General features: G+C 47.3%; 1 protein-coding gene across 4 annotated transcripts in view; it reads right to left on the bottom strand.

Moving 5' to 3' along the window:
- Nucleotides 1-16,139, bottom strand: part of ACACB (acetyl-CoA carboxylase beta) — a 139,096-nt gene that overhangs the window by 68,772 nt on the left and 54,185 nt on the right. For all 4 annotated transcript variants that reach the window (XM_004281381.4, XM_033408736.2, XM_049698604.1 and 1 more), the window contains 9 exons: nucleotides 11,734-11,866; nucleotides 9,590-9,728; nucleotides 6,861-6,970; nucleotides 6,565-6,646; nucleotides 5,314-5,412; nucleotides 4,212-4,321; nucleotides 4,007-4,117; nucleotides 843-1,052; nucleotides 384-554 (listed from right to left, as the gene is read on the bottom strand). In XM_004281381.4, coding sequence (XP_004281429.1) covers nucleotides 384-554; nucleotides 843-1,052; nucleotides 4,007-4,117; nucleotides 4,212-4,321; nucleotides 5,314-5,412; nucleotides 6,565-6,646; nucleotides 6,861-6,970; nucleotides 9,590-9,728; nucleotides 11,734-11,866 — 1,165 coding nt within the window. The remainder of the gene's footprint in view (nucleotides 1-383; nucleotides 555-842; nucleotides 1,053-4,006; nucleotides 4,118-4,211; nucleotides 4,322-5,313; nucleotides 5,413-6,564; nucleotides 6,647-6,860; nucleotides 6,971-9,589; nucleotides 9,729-11,733; nucleotides 11,867-16,139) is intronic.

The raw sequence follows: 16,139 nt of genomic DNA, 5'->3' as shown, positions 1-16,139 counted from the left end.
AGACCGATATACAGTGTATCTGTGATATTAACACTTCATAGGGGAGAAATTAGGGGCGGAAATGTCTAAAAGGGCTCCATGAGGAGGCTGTGATGAAAAAAAGGTCTGTGAATGGGTACTGGGGAGGTCTACAAATGCTCCCAAATTGTATAAAATAGATTTTTCCAGGGTGACGGGCCATGGCTTTTGCCAGTTTCTCCAAGGGCTGTATGGCCAGACGAAGGTGACAAACCACTGCATGGCTCTCCGTGCTACCCACACATTAAAACAGTCCCTCCCCAGGACACCAGCCAAGAGACGAGCAGGGAGGTCTAATCTGAGCAGGACCGGGGATCCCCACTCTGGGCAGAAGAAGCCCCAGGGTTCGGAGCCCATTTCCTTGCCTGTAGCTGGGCGGCCGGCAGGTTGACATCGGCGATCATTTCCGTGCAGGGATGTTCCACCTGCAGGCGGGGATTCAGCTCCAAGAAGTGGAAGCTGCCATCCTGGCTGTAGAGGTATTCAACGGTCCCCGCACTCACGTAGCCCACGGTCTTGGCCAGGCGCACGGCACACTGCAGAGAGACGGAGGTGGGCGAGGGGCTTCCAGCGGTTTTCTCGGGGAAAACGTACTAGCTCCCTCACTAAAGGCAGGCTGAGGACCTGCTGTGTGTAAACTGCCTTGGGACCTCTGAGATCGTACTCCAGTAACCCCGTGTGAGGCTGAAATCATCTCCACGATGGGCCCCCCCACGCCAATTGGTCTCCTCTTGGACACCCACCCCACTTTGGCAACTTGGACTCTTGAGAGCTCTTGATGGTTCTGAGCTGAGATGCGTCCCCCCGAACTCCCCAGAGCCCACCTGCTCCATGATCTCGAACACGGCTGGCGTGGCAATGGTGGCCGGCGCCTCCTCTATGATCTTCTGATGCCTCCGCTGGATGGAACAGTCGCGCCCAAACAAGGACACGGCGTTCCCATACTGGTCAGCGAGGAGCTGGACCTCCAGGTGATGGGCGTGCTGGGCCAGCTTCATGAGAAAGACTGGGGAGCCGGGGATCTCGCTCTGCACCTGGGGGGACGGCAGGGTGGCTGGCTCCTCCCTGGGGAAGCAGGACTGGAGCAGGAAGTTCTCCAAAGGGGGCGCAAAACGATGGCAGGGATGCCCGCGGTTTTGCCGATCTTTCAGTTTTACCCCCATCAAAGACATTACATTCTCGTGGTTTTTAAGTCAAATATGTGAAAATACATAACGCAGAAACTGAAATTCTCCTGCAACAACATCTCCTAAGGATAATATGCTGTTAAGAGTTGGGTACAAATTGGTTTTCTTCTATGCGTACAGAGAAAATGTTTCTTGAAACAAAAATAGAACCAAAACACACTACTCTGTAGGCTTCTCTTCCTCCCACTTAATTCACTCTCTCAGCTAGCTCTCCTCGGTGGAACCTACAGACCGACTTACTCCATACTTTTAACATCTGGCAGGCATTGTCTCATAGGCATGCTGTCCAGAGACCCTTAAAAATGAGGTAAAAATAAGTGTTCACATGGAATTATTTCTAAGACAAATTCTTTGTAAGAGCAAGTTGCAATAACACACGGGATGATCCCACCTATGTGAAAAATAATAAAACAGAATTATATGAAGGTCTATGTAAAAGTCTATACTACAGTAAAAGTACTGGAAAGAAACCCAGTGGCTAACAGGGGTTACATCTGAGAAGGGGCAAGGGGTTGAGAGGTGATGTTGCGAAAGGGACCTTTCCTTTTTTATCCGTAACGTATTACTGAATTGCCTGAATGTTGACACCGAGAATATTTTCATATTGCACTCATGTAATTAAAAAAAGGAAGCTTGGGGGAGGCTCTGCATGCAGTTGGGGAACAGGGGGGTATATGGGAACTCTGTCCTTTCCATTTAATTTTGCTGTGAATTAAAAACTACCCTAAAGAGTAAAGCCTGTTTTTTAAAAAGAAAGAAAAAAGCTTTAAAATCTGTACAACCCCTAAATGCAAGGTAGGATCCAGGACTGGATCCTGAAACAGAAAGGGGATATTAGTGGGGAGAAGTGGGGTGATTCAAATCAAGTCTGGAGTTCACTTAATAGACATGGATTAATGAAATTAATCTCTTAGTTGTGACAATCATGGTACTGTTACAAAAGATGTTAACAATAGGGGAAAGGAGGTGAAGGGTAGATGGGGACTCTGTACTGCTGTTGCAACTTTCCCAAAAACATAAATTCTTCCCCCCAAAATACTCCCAAACCAGTACACCCCAATAGGGACATGTGGTAGTGAAACCACTACTTTGTATAATACTCACACATGGCCCACAGCTGTATAAACGGTAAACCTTTAGAGAACGCAATTTACTGGTATGTATTTGTCAGTGCATGTAAAGTACATGCTATTTAACTAAATCCTTCTTCTCCCTTTCTTACGGTCTTTACCCAAGAAAATAATTCAGAAGAAGAAAAAAAAGCTAAATATTATTTATAGTATTAAATACCATATTATACTAGAGTGGAACTGTGCATAATGATGAAAGCAAGCTTCACATTTCACAAAAAAGGAAAGGTTTGATAAATGAGACAATGGCCACACAGGGAATGCTGTGCAATCGTCAGAATAACTCTAAGGACTGGACAGGGTAAAACTGTTTATGATCCACAATTTGAAATTTTTTAAACGTAGAACAAAATATTGTGTAGGCCAAAGACAACTCTTTAAAATATACATGTGAATATTTTGTAATAACCTATAATAGGAAACAATGTGAAAAAGAAGAGATACGTATGTATAACTGAATCACTTCGCTGTACACCTGAAACATTGTACATCACTATACTTCAATAAAAAACTAAAAATTTAAAAAATAAAATAAATTAAATATACACGTGAGCAAGGTCTACAAGAAAGCCTAGAAATATTAAAATAGTTGGGTTCAGAACGGGAAGATTACCCGTATAAATTTTTATAAACATTGCCAACAATGGGCATAATGGGTTTTTCTTTAATCTATAGTTAGGTGACCTTTTAAAAAAATTTTTAATTGAAGTATAGTTGATTTACTATATCATGTATGTTTCAAGTGTACAGCACAGCAATTCAGTGTTTTTTATGTTTTTAATTTTATTTTTGGCTGCATTGGGTCTTCGTTGATGCGCACAGACTCTCTCTAGCTGTGGCGAGCGGGGGCTACTCGTTGTGGTGCGCGGGCTTCTCATTGCGGTGACCTCTATTGTTCTGGAGAACGGGCTCTAGGTGCACGGGCTTCAGTAGTTGTGGCGCACAGGCTTAGTTGCTCCGCGGCATTTGGGATCTTCCCGGACCAGGGCTTGAACCTGTGTCCCCTGCATTGGCAGGTGGATTCTTAACCACTGTGCCACCAGAGAAGCCCAACTCAGTTTTATATATACAGTTTTTTCTTTTTCAGATTCTTTTCCCTTATAGGCTATTACATAATATTAAGTATAGTTCCCATGCTATACAGTAGGCCCTTGTTGGTTATCTATTTTATACGTAGTAGTGTGCATATGTTAATCGCAGGCTCCTAATTTATCCCTTCCCCCACCCCCTGCGTATAATGTTTTAAAAGTGGAAAACCAGCTACAAATAAGTAAATATACGATTCGTTCAGACAATAAAAATCAATTGTCTAGAAATGTTAGAAATACTGAAACTGCTAACATGTACAAACTATCCCATCTCTCGATAGACAAATATTGACACAAACAGATATTCTCACAAACAGATACCTCTGAAATCCTTTAGAGACACACTGATTCATAGAATCAAACCATCTTAAGGAAACAGTGTACAGATCAACAAAAACCTCGGACTTCTGCGAGTCAAAATGTATACATTTGTTTTGCAACACAACACAGCAATATGGCAGCTCCCCCAAGTGTCCTCTTGATTGTGACACAATAATGTTAGTGGAAAGAATCTGGTGGCCACCAACTGAATAAACACAATTCCCAAAGACACATGGAAAAATACGCAGCGCGAACAGCTCACTTGTCTGAAAAGTATTGGGAAGTCCTCAGCAGTCTCCACCTTCCGGATGCCTTTCCCTCCACCGCCTTCAGAAGCTTTGATCATCAAGGGAAAACCAATTTTTTCTGCTGCCTGGGGGCAAAGGACAAACAGACCACTTTAGAGGTTTCCGCTGCTACCAGGATGACGAGAAGGTTCTGGCACCTGACCCCCCAGGAGCGTTTACCTCCAAGCCCTCGTCGACATCTTTCACGCAACCATCGTTGTAAATGTACTCTGGGACGCTGATCCTTTGCCCCTGCTGCAGACTATCTTCTGTCCACTCCACCGTCAGACCTGGAGGGTCACAAAGAAAACTGAATCTTCCCCAAAAGAGCATAGACACGACACAGAAACACAGGGCCTCTTCCCACCAAAGCCACTCTAGACCTGGCCTCTGGACCAGCAGAATTCAGACACAGCCCTTCAGCTTCCTGCAGTGGATTTTAATTTCCTTAAGGACTGACTCAACCCTGAATGGGAAACCAAGCTTAAGAAAATTCAGACTGAGTCTACCAAGAACAGCCATATTAACCTGAATCCAAAAAAATCCCAACTCCAGCTCTACCCTATGGAGTCATTCGTATGTGAATCATTACTTTCCAAAACCCTGTGAAGATTAAAAAACAAAAACAGAAACAAACTTTTCATCCTAAATTTAAAATTCAATCTTTGGAGGAAAAAAATCAAACTGAATAAGAAACTCTTGAGACGTTTTTCCTGTTTATTTTTTTAATTTATCCTAGAAATTCCACTTTTAGGAATTTATCCTAAGGACGTGATTAAAATGAACATAGAGAGTTAGGTACAGGACTATCAAAGCTTGTAATATTTTCAAAATTAGAAAAAAATTCGTTGGAAACAACCTAAATGTATAGCTATAGAGGATTGTTAAGTCAATTATGGTACATCTGTATAATATAGTCCTATGCAGGCATTTTAAATGTTGTAAAGTGTATTTACTGACATAGAAAGATTAGTGAGAAAAAACAAGTCACAAACTATTAAATGTAAGAGCTCTGGTTTTTTAAAGGATGTGCATAGAAAAAAGGCTGGAACAATATAACAAATGATCAAAACCGGGTCAGTCGATTATAAAGGATTTCTATTTCTTTTTCTGTACTTCTCCTAGTTTCTAAGTTGTCTATAATGACATAGGACCACTTTCATGATCATTTAAAAATTTTTTAATGAAAGAATTAAAAAACTATACTCCTGTCACCCCCTCTGCTCACATTAGCAAGACTGGGCCCAGGAGTTCCCCCGACGTGAGGTTCAGGGTCCCTTACCGCTTCCGCTCCAGGGCAGCGTTGGGATCTGCAGCGTCTGGGCCACGATGGTGGAGGCGATCTTGTCTCCCACTGCCCACATGGCCTCGCTGGGAGGGCCTGAGGGATTGGGGCAAAGGGGAAGGCAGACTCAAGTCAGCCACAAGGCCCTGGAAGCCAGGTGCCAACCAGGTGCACAAAGAAAAGTCCCCAAGTCCCAGCTTCCAAGGATTTAACATCAAGTTGGGGAAGAAAAAATCTATTAGTCTGCTACTTTACCAGTCAACTTTCAATACATGTGGATTGTAAACATGATTTACAACCTAAGCTCTGTGGCCTATACAAAGTTCACTAGCAAAAAGCTAGACCAAGGGGGCAAGCCAGCACCTCAAAACACTAGACCACGCAAATTTTTTCTATAACGAGCCATAAGCAATACATAAATGAATGGGCAGGGCCATGTTTCAATAAAACTTTATTTACAAAAGCAGGCAGTAGGCCAGATTTGGCCTGGGCTGTAGTTGGCCGGCTCTGGGGCTGGACCATCAATCTCCAGAATTAAACATGAGAGATAATGAGAGTCCCATGGGACAGCCAATCAGAGGTCATGGACAAAGAATACATCAGCGAGCACAGGTCACCAGGCAGACCCTTAGGTGAATATCAGGTATTGACTTAGCACCAAGCTGCTTTATATGCGAGTCTGGGCTGTGGGCCCAGAGATAAGGAGCAGCGATAGGGATTTATTGGGGATGGTAAATGATTCCCATCACACGTAACAGATAGTGTAACTGAGCAAAGTTTACAAAGTTCAAATCCAAATCCTGAAACAAATAGATGCCATAGACAATAAGTATCATTTTACCTAATAAGTAGTAGAGATGATAGGCTCTGGTCCCAAGGGGTGAGGGCATTCCAAAGGTCTGAGAACAGCCCAAGAAAAGGTGTGGCCTTATCAGAAAGGTTTCCAAACCTAGTTAGAAATCTGAACATGACTGGTATCTCAGTGCCAACAGGAACACCAGCAGAGGGTTCTGCTTGCCCGGCATTATTCTGCTGTGGTAACCATGGTAATAGCTCCTATTTCCCTGGGCTGGCCGACCTATCCACGTGACCTCCCACCCCTGGATTCATTTGCTCCTGACCATGGAAGTGTGATGTGGGGATATCAAACTGGTCCCCTCCTTACAGGGCTGTATTAAAGAGAATCTGACCCACCGAGCATCCCATCAACACCCCAATTCCCACGCATCTGATGGAGGCGCACTCTACCTAAGAAAGCAATCTCGTGCTTGTGCAGGAGCTCCGGAAGTTTGGGGTTTTCAGAAGCATGGCCCCAGCCAGCCCACACCGCCTGCAAACACAAAGAGGCATGAACAAAGGTCTTTCTTCAAGAACCCGCCTACCATCACACCCCAGAAGCTCTTTGCTGGGTCACATCAGCCCGGGATTTCAGGGTCTCCTAGGACCCAGCTCCTTCATCCCTTCCAAACTGTGGAATCAGGTTGCTCCAGAGCTCAGGGCATCACCCCCGCCGTGGGTAGACTGGGGTGTCCCATCTGACTTACCTGCACGGGGATCCTCTTGGCAATGTCCACAATCAGCTCCACGTTGGCATAATTGTTGTTGTTGGGCCCTCCTGGGACGGGGACGTACTGATCTGCCATCTTGATATACTCTGGGATTAAACAGGAGAGAAAAGAAAAGAAGGGCTGAGAGATTGAAGTCGAGGACAGGACGTCTGCAGGATGCAACCACGCACCGCTACTGAAAGGATAACCATGAAGATTCTAGGGCAACAATGGACAAATGTATATGATAGCTCAAAGAAAACTGAGTATGACTTTAATCATGTGAAAATATATGTGTATCTGGGGACTTCCCTGGCGGTCCAGTGGTTAAGACTCTGTGCTTCCAACGCAGGGGGTGTGGGTTCGATCCCTGGTTCGGGAGCTAAGATCCCACAAGCCTCGTGGCCAAAAAAAACCAAAACATAAACAATAAAGACTTAAAAAAAAAAAAAAGAAAACACATGGGTGTCTGGACAAGGCCTGGAAGACAACAAAAAAGAAGGAAACAAGCTATCAAGATAGTCGGATTAGAGGTGGGTTTAAAAATATTTCTTCTTTTTTTTTTTTTTTGCAGTACGTGGGCCTCTCACTGTTGTGGCCTCTCCCGTTGCGGAGCACAGGCTCCGGACGCGCAGGCTCAGCGGCCATGGCTCACGGGCCCAGCCGCTCTGCAGCATGTGGGATCTTCCCGGACCGGGGCACAAACCCGTATCCCCTGCATCGGCAGGTGGACTCTCAACCACTGCGCCACCAGGGAAGCCCTTTTTTTTTTTTTTAAATTTTTGGCCTTGCCACGTGGCTTGCAGGATCTCAGTTCTCCGACCAGGGACTGAACCCAGGCCATGGCAGTGAAAGCCTGGAATTCTAACCACTAGGCCACCAGGGAACTCCCTAAAAATTCTTATTTAAGGTTTATCTTAATATTGTTTAGCCATTAAACAATACAATGTTTGTTTTTAATCATGGTAAAAAAAAACAAAAAACAGGGTTTCCCTGGTGGCGCAGTGGTTGAGAGTCCGCCTGCCGATGCAGGGGACACAGGTTCGTGTCCTCCGGGAAGATCCCACATGCCGCGGAGCGGCTGGGCCCGTGAGTCATGGCCGCTGAGCCTGCGCGTCCGGAGCCTGTGCTCCGCAACGGGAGAGGCCACAACAGTGAGAGACCCGCGTACCGCAAAAAACCCAAAAAAACACATAACAAAATTTACCATCTTAATCACTTTTGAAGTGTACAGCTCAGTACTGTCGAGTATTCACATTGTCGTGAGACAAATCTCCAGAACTTTTTCATCTCACGCATCTCAAACTCAATACCCATAAAATGACAATTCCCCATCCCCCTCCCCGAAGCCCCTGGCATCCACCATTCTACTTTCTGTCTCTATGAATCTGACTACTCTCGGTGCCCCATATAAGTGGAATCATAGAGCATTTGACTGGCTTATTTCACTGAGCATAATATCCTCAAGGTTCATCCCTGCTGTAACATGAGACAGGATTTCCTTCCTTTTCAAAGCTGAATACAATACAATGTTTTGATTTAAAAATATTCATGTTCTTTAAAACCAGAATCCCACTTCTAGAAATATGTTCTAAGAAAACACTCATCGACGAGCCAAAGACTGATGTAAGAGGGTGTTCACGGGGCAGTGTTTTGAACTGTGAAAAGCTAGACTCAATCAAAAGTCGGGAGTTGGTACATCTGTACTATGAAATTCTTGAAGATCTGAAAAGAAATGATGTCGAACTTTATGTGCAGACTTGGAAAGAAACTCGAAAGCCATGCTTCCTTCCGGGCCCGCCGGCCTCTGATGTTTACCCAACACGTTGTGCTGGCGACTGGAGAGGTCCCAGAGATTATAAAGCGAGAAGTCAGACCATGACCCTCTCCTCGCTGAATTTTACTATCATGTTGGAGAAGATAAACAAGAGACAGACATGATAACTACAGGGTGTGAACAGCACCGGGGCTCTCTGACAGCGCTGCCCAGGAGGACTATGAGACCCAAGTCGTGCGTGGAGGGGTGGAGACCTGCTGTACAAAGAGCTTCGGGGAAGCACTGCCAGCAGAAGGTCCAGAACATTCCAAGCCTCTGCAACAGGAAAGAGCGAGGCCAAAACTGACGAGGCCAGTGTGACTGGGGCCCAGGGATGGATGTCTAGAGGCGGGAGATGGGGGTCCAGGAGGCCAGCAGTGGCCAAGTCATGTGGGCCTTAATTGGCCTGAGCGAGGTTCTGGAATTTTAGCCTGAGCACGATGGGAGACCCGACAGCCTAAGGCTGTGGACTCAGCCCAGTGTTTCAATCCCACCTGCATCACATACTGGTTGCATGACCCCGGGCAAGTGAGTTACACGCTCATGCCTCGATTATCTCATCTGTAAAATGGGGCTAACAAGGAAACCTGTCCTCACTGTAGTGAGCAAAAAGGAGGCCACGTCTGTGGAGGAAGAAACACCAACCTACTGTAACGTTTCTCAAAGGCGAGATTTCCGCTTTGCATGTTAACCATTTGCATTTTTATAAGACATATGGGTCACTCTCGTTGTCAGCAGAAATTGTAATTAAATAAAGAAAGGGGAAACAAATACAAGCTCAGGAGAGGTCCCCTGCGATGCTGTTTGGGGTCCAGGATGGACTTGGCCCGGGGGGGTGAAGGAGGTGAGCGCAGGTAAGGACGCGGGGACGTGGCAGAGGGGAAGAAAGTCAGGGCCCAAGTATCAATACCTGCGTTGGCTTTGAGGTCCTCGGGGGTTACCAAGACTACAAACCGGATGGCCCGCTCATTTCGGAACATCTCATAGGCCCACCTGCGGATGGAGCGCATGCATTTCACGGCGGCGATACCATTGTTGGCGATGAGCACCTGGACGGGAAAACGAGGGAGGGGCCAGAGTTGAACATCTACCTGTGCTGGAGGCCGAGTGCTGCCCCAGGGTTCATCTCACCTCTGTGAGCCTCCCACGGCCCCTCTTCGTAGTTCTATGGCACTCAGCCCAGCACAGAGCAGGTACTTAAATTCTGCTGGATGCATGAACGGATGACCCAATGGATGGGTGGTTGAATGCATGATGGGAGGATGGATGACCAGGTGGATGGACGGATGGATTAATGAGTTTTGATTCCTCTGTTTGGCACCATCATGTTCACGTAACGTTTTTTGAGCGTTTAGCATGTACCAAGCTACAGTACAGTGTATTTTACTGGCCCCATTTCATTTCAACCTCACAACAGCCCTTTGAAAGAGGTTGTATTTGTATCACTATTTGGGGTTAAAGACATTAAAACCCAGAGGAGTTAAGGCACTTGCCCAAGATCAAACAGCTAGTAAGTGGCAGAGCTGGCACTCGTGGGCCCTCCACAGTATGACCTATGCTCTGAACTGTCCCCGGTGACTGCTTCTGTGTCCAGAAGGTTAAAGGTCCCAGATTTGGGAAGGAAGAAAGGCAGTGAGGCTGGCTGTCCCCAGCAACAGAGGGGTCCTAGTTTCAGTTCTCACTGTGTTGTGAACTTGCTGTGTGGCCTTAGGCAGATCCCTTCCCACTCTGTGCTTCATCTTCATATGAGGAGCTCAGACTGGTAAACCTCCTGGTTTGGTCTCTATAAAACCAAGCTCTAGTTTTCTTGTTAAAAAAAAAAAAAATTAGGTGTATAGGTTCAAAGCTCCAACTTCTGTACCAAGTCCATAATTTTAAGGGCCTTCCATCTCTGACTAATCTTCATGATGGCCCTGAAGGACAAGTCCCATTGGAGATTTGGGATGTGATCGCCTCTATTTTACAGAAGGGAATGCGAGCCCAGACATCACATCCCGCGAGTGGCCACCGTAGTTTTTGCGTTCCTTTTCGCCTTTCAAAAATGCCTCCCATGAGTGATGATAGAACGGCTGGGCTACAGCTTCCTCAACCTAATTATCAGATCAAGGCTTTGGGGCGGGGCGGGTGGGGGGCGTGTGGGTGTGTGCATTTTCAGCCAGGGAGACTGGTGGCAGCCAGGTTGGGGAACCTATATGAGTCTCTGTGGCTCAATGCTGTACTTAGGATGCTGGGGTGAGGGCATGGGCTCTGGTTTCAAATTCCAGCTCCGCCACTGATTAGCTGTGAGACCCAGGCAAGCCACTTCCCCTGTCTGGGCCTCAGTTTCCTCATCTGTAAAGTAATACCCGCTGACAATGCTGTGGGGATGGTTCAGTGAGACACAACAATGTAAGCAGTTAACAGGATGCCTGGCCCAGAGGAGACCCTCAATCAATGGTAGCTGGCGCCATTGTTGTTGTTGTTATCATTATTATTACCACCCTCAAATAAAATGGAAAAGCAAAAGGCCTTTCAGTCAGACTGAGCTGGGTTCAAGTCCTGACTTCGGCACTTACTACCTACGTGACTTTGGACAACCAATGTCAGATCCCTGAGCTCTAGCTTCTCCGTGAATACAACGGGAATGATCAAACAGCACGAGGTCAGGGCCTTTACCAGCTAGAACAGGAAACAGTCTGAAAAGCCTTCACAAACCACCAATTTTAGCTGTTTCCTTCCATCCCTGTCATTCTAGTATCTGGGTCTGCTCTCCTGTAAGGAGCTATACCCCTCGAGAGGGCAGGGCTGGGTTTTAGGCTACCCTCCTAGAAACCCAGAAAGCAGCCCCCTGCACGAAGGGTCTTTGCCTCCCCACCCTTCTCAGAGGTCCCAGTCTCCTCGTCTGTGACATGGGGTCACGCACCTGTCACTTAAGCTGTCGTGAGGGTGAAAAGCTGATGAACCCCAGCGCCCAGCCCTTTGCACGTGCTCACAAAGGGGCAGGACTTTTTCTCTGCAGCCTGAGGCTGGTTGGCCCACCTCACCCCACACCGAGTGCCCGGATCCCATCTGTACCTTCTCGATGACCCGATCCCCCCCAAAGCGCACGACGAACTCGGCAGGGGAAGCCACAGTAAAGTCTCTGTGCAGGTCCGGCTTCTTCTGTTCTCGGCCTCTTCTCGCCAGGTGGAGTCCGGACATGCTGGGCCTGCCAGGGAACAGGACTGACCCGTGAGCAAGCAGGTCTGGGATGCTCGGGGAGGGGGTCGGGCACCCGGCAGCTATGAAATGCACATCCACAGAGAAGCCAAAGCCCACCAGACCCCTGCTGCGTTGCAGTCCCTCTCCGGGGAGCCTGAAACACTTAACGAGGAGACTCGAGAGGTCAGATCACAAATGAAGTAGCAACGACCCCCTGACCTGCTCCAAGCTGCACAATCAGATTTTTCATCTTAGAGTCATTCTTACTTTATATGCCCATAACTTAGGAGCTCAAATAATACAAAAAAGCTTAGAACAGGGGTGCAAGTTTATGATCAGGGAAGTTCCCACATTCTAATACTTTACACTTGTTCAACAGTTTGTATCTTTCATGTGCTTTTCTGTACGTGTATATCAATTTTTTTGAAAAAACTGAAAACAAAAAAATGTATAACAAATAGAGGGTCCTTGCCCCATCCACCTCTAGAACCCCACCCCAGAGGAAATCACGTTTGACTCTTTCTGGCATTTACACATCTCCACGGTTCTGAACAATATGTGTACATTATCTCGTGAGTCATCCATTTAAGACACCATCCATCTATGAACTTCTTATCTTGACAGATGTGGAATTAGTGCTCTTAAGCAGGCATCCCATCTGCTCCCCTTTCCCCAACCTCTCAATACAGGTATACTGCAATTTGGTAAATTCAGTATTTGGTGTTTTATGAGTCTGGGATCATTATTCACAGGTGAGGGGCTGTGGTATACCAGATGTTCCTTTTTTTTTTTTCCCGTAGTGATTTTTTTTCCTTGGCTTGGTTTTCCTTGCATCTGTTGCTAATTCATCTCACTCCTCAGCCTCTTAGTACACGTAAGATAATTGATCAGTTCCATTGTTTTCCATGGACCACATCATTCCTGAAGGCCTCGACTCTCCTTTCATCCAGACGCTGTTCTCTAAACCCCTAGGCAACCATCAACTGGGACTTCCCTTCACTGGCATCCTTAGGATTCCCTTTGCATTTCCTTGGGGTTTGATCCTGAATGAGGGACCACATGGCTCCCTCTTTCTTGATGGACTCCCATGTTTTCCTGGGGTATATCTGTCAGTAGTTTCATCCAGTTAAAAAGATGGTACAATAGCAGGACACATGACAATAATGCCCCCAACATGCCTGTCTTAGCCTGGCTGCATAGGGTTCCCTTGCCACTATCACCTCGGAGACTCCTTTTGGCTCTCTCGGATCCCTTTTTTCTGTCCTCCGTGTCTTGCTCCTCTTTGGTTTACTCTCTTGTTTCAATGGAAGACATCCTTCAGTAGCTTTCTAAGAAAAGGTGTTCAGGGGAGTAAACGTTTTGTGGCCTTGCATGTTCTAAAACTGTCTTCCTCTGCCATCACATTGGACCCGATCATTTGGCTGTGCATGGAATTCTAAGAGGGAAAACCTTCTCCTTTAGAATTTTGGAAGCCTTATGTCACTGTTGTTGTGGCTTCCAAGAATGCTAGAACCAGAGCCATGATGATCCTTGATCCTTTTGTAGGTGACCTGTTTTTTCATAACCAGAAGCTTATAGGATCTTCTCTTTGCCCCAGTATTCTACAATTTTAGGGGATGATTTTAGTGATGTGCTGAGGTGTGTGCCTACTTCCATCAGTAAGGCTGGGAAGCTGTCAGCCTCCTTCAATCTAGAAACTGAGGTCTGGGAATTTATCTTCAAATATGTCCTTGGTGGGCTTCCCTGGTGGCGCAGTGGTTGAGACTCTGCCTGCCAATGCAGACGACACGGGTTCGTGCCCCGGTCCGGGAAGATCCCACATGCCGCAGAGCGGCTAAGCCCATGAGCCATGGCCGCTGAGGCTGCGCATCCGGAGCCTGTGCTCCGCAATGGGAGAGGCCACAACAGTGAGAGGCCCGCATACCGGAAAAAAAAAAAAAAAAATGTCCTTGGTGACTTCCCTGCCTCTTTTTTCTCCATTCTCTCCTATTACCTGGATGTTGAAATTCCTGGACTGCCCACTAGTTTATGTATTTTTCCCCTCTCCTATTTTCTCTCTCTTTTCTTCTACCTTCTGGGCGATTCCCTCAGCCTTATCTCCTAACTGTTCAGTGGAGTCTTTAACATCTAAGAGCTTGGTTTTGGTCTGTCAATATCCCCTTTTCTATACATCCTGTTCCTATGTGTATAATATCCTCCCTGCCCCCGATGAGGGTATTTATGATAGCTTCTCCAAGTTCTCTTCTCCTGATGTGATTTCTGTGTCTCCCACGTTTCCTGTGTCCCCTTTGTTGGTATGTTTGGGGCCTGCCTTCCATCTTAGAAACTGCACCCAAATGTTTCATAAGCTGTGGTTGCTTCCTCATGACCAAGAGCAGGAACTAGAGGGCTGATGAGGAGTACTGAGCATGTGCTGGGGTCACTAGACCCTGACCTCAATGCAGGGTGATCTGGGAGGACTGTGTGTTGGGGAACCCCAAGTATTTTTAGAGTCATCCTCCCTGGCTCGTCCAATTCCCCCAGTAAGGAAAAGTTTTGGGGTCTTCTGCCTGGAGGATGAAGGTTGGCCAGGAGCCTAGGGACCAGGGGGAAGTGGGAGAAGTGTTGGGACAGGTCTGGGGGGCAGGGCAGCTTTCAGGATTCAGCACGCACACAGCACCCATCCTCCGGTTTGGGACACTGGCTCCATAGTGCCCATCGGTCTCCAGCCCAAAGACCCTCTGCCTTTCCCTCTCCAGAGATCAAACCGCCTGCCTGCTACTGGGGTGGAAGTGGGAAGCTCCCAGCCACCTGGAGCAGATGAGGGGTCTGGGATTCTTTCACCCAATCCTTCTCATGTAGATGCTCCCAGACGCGGAGGCACCCAATGTTGCCAATCCCTGCGCCTTCTGGGGTACAGGTTCTCAGCTTCCCTCACTGCTGCCTTACGGCTCAGCCGTCTTGGTTCTGCTCAGCCAGTGGCTGCTTGTTCTTCTGCTTTTCTGGCTTCCAAAATGTTGCTGCTAACTTCCCCTCCTGTTCTTCCAGGACCTGATGGGTTTCCAGCTCTTTAAGAAAATCTCTGTTGGGCTTCCCTGGTGGCGCAGTGGTTGGGAGTCCGTCTGCCGATGCAGGGGACACGGGTTCGTGCCCCGGTCCGAGAAGATCCCACATGCCGCGGAGCGGCTGGGCCCGTGAGCCATGGCCGCTGAGCCTGTGCTCCACCACGGAAGAGGCCGCAACAGTGAGAGGCCCGCGTACGGAAAAAAAAAAAAAGAAAAAGAAAGAAAATCTCTGCTGTCATTTGGTGGGGTTTTCACAGGTGCAGAATCAGGCATTCAGCCCACTCTCTCAACCCGGAAATGGGCTATTCAAGCAGGGAGATAGCCACCTGCCAAGCCACCTGCCAGGCATTAAGTTAGAGGTTCGCCACCCAGGGGTGCATCCAGCAACTGTGTCACCAGGCATTTTGGGAGGCTGGGGCTGAGTGGGTTTGGGGGGCCAAAAGTTTTGGTGAAGAACTGATAGACCCGGGACTTCCCTGGTGGTCCAGTGGCTAAGACTCCGTGCTCCCAATGCAGGGGGCCTGGGTTCAATCCCTAGTCAGGGAACTAGATCCCACATGCTGCAACTAGGAGTTCGCATCCTGCAACAAAAGATCCCACACGCAGCAACGAAGATCCCACGTGCCGCAACTAAGACCCGGTGCAGCCAAATAAATAAATATTTGAAAAAAAAAAAAAAAGAACTGATAGACCCTAAGGAACACTGCCAGCACGTCACCGGGAAAAGCAAAGCTGGAAGCCAATAAGCCACTGTGGGGAGAGAAAGCCCAGTTTATAGATGGGCAAACTGAGGTCCCGTCAGGCAAAGGGAATCACCCAGCAAGTCAGCGGGACTGGGGCTCTTTCCATCACACCAGGAAATGTTGGGTGTGGGCATTTTCTGTTGTATAAAGTCTATCCATGCAGGACAGTTCCCCGTGGGAAAAGCCTTCTACAAACCTGCAGTCTGTCCCCCTCACCCCTGCCCCAACCCAAGCCCTGCCTATCAGAAATGAAAAAACGGACTTGTTGGCCAGGAAACAAAACCAGAAATGAATGACAGAAACCGATAATGATGCTATGCCACCACAGGATTTGTATTTTCAATTAAGACTGTCTCCGTTCAACAAGGCTTATGCATGTTGTCCAAAAGAACAAACAAATGAACAAATGACTTACGGCCCCTGAACTGGCCTTCCTGCCTCCCACAAACTGCAAGCAGCTTTTCTTCTAAAACCTCCTAGCACTGAACTGCTG

The sequence above is a fragment of the Orcinus orca genome, chromosome 15 (assembly GCF_937001465.1).
Source record: "Orcinus orca chromosome 15, mOrcOrc1.1, whole genome shotgun sequence".
In the NCBI taxonomy this organism is placed as follows: Eukaryota; Metazoa; Chordata; class Mammalia; order Artiodactyla; family Delphinidae; genus Orcinus; species Orcinus orca.
The sequence above is the reverse complement of the archived record's forward strand: the minus strand, read 5'-3'. Positions and strand labels throughout refer to the sequence as shown.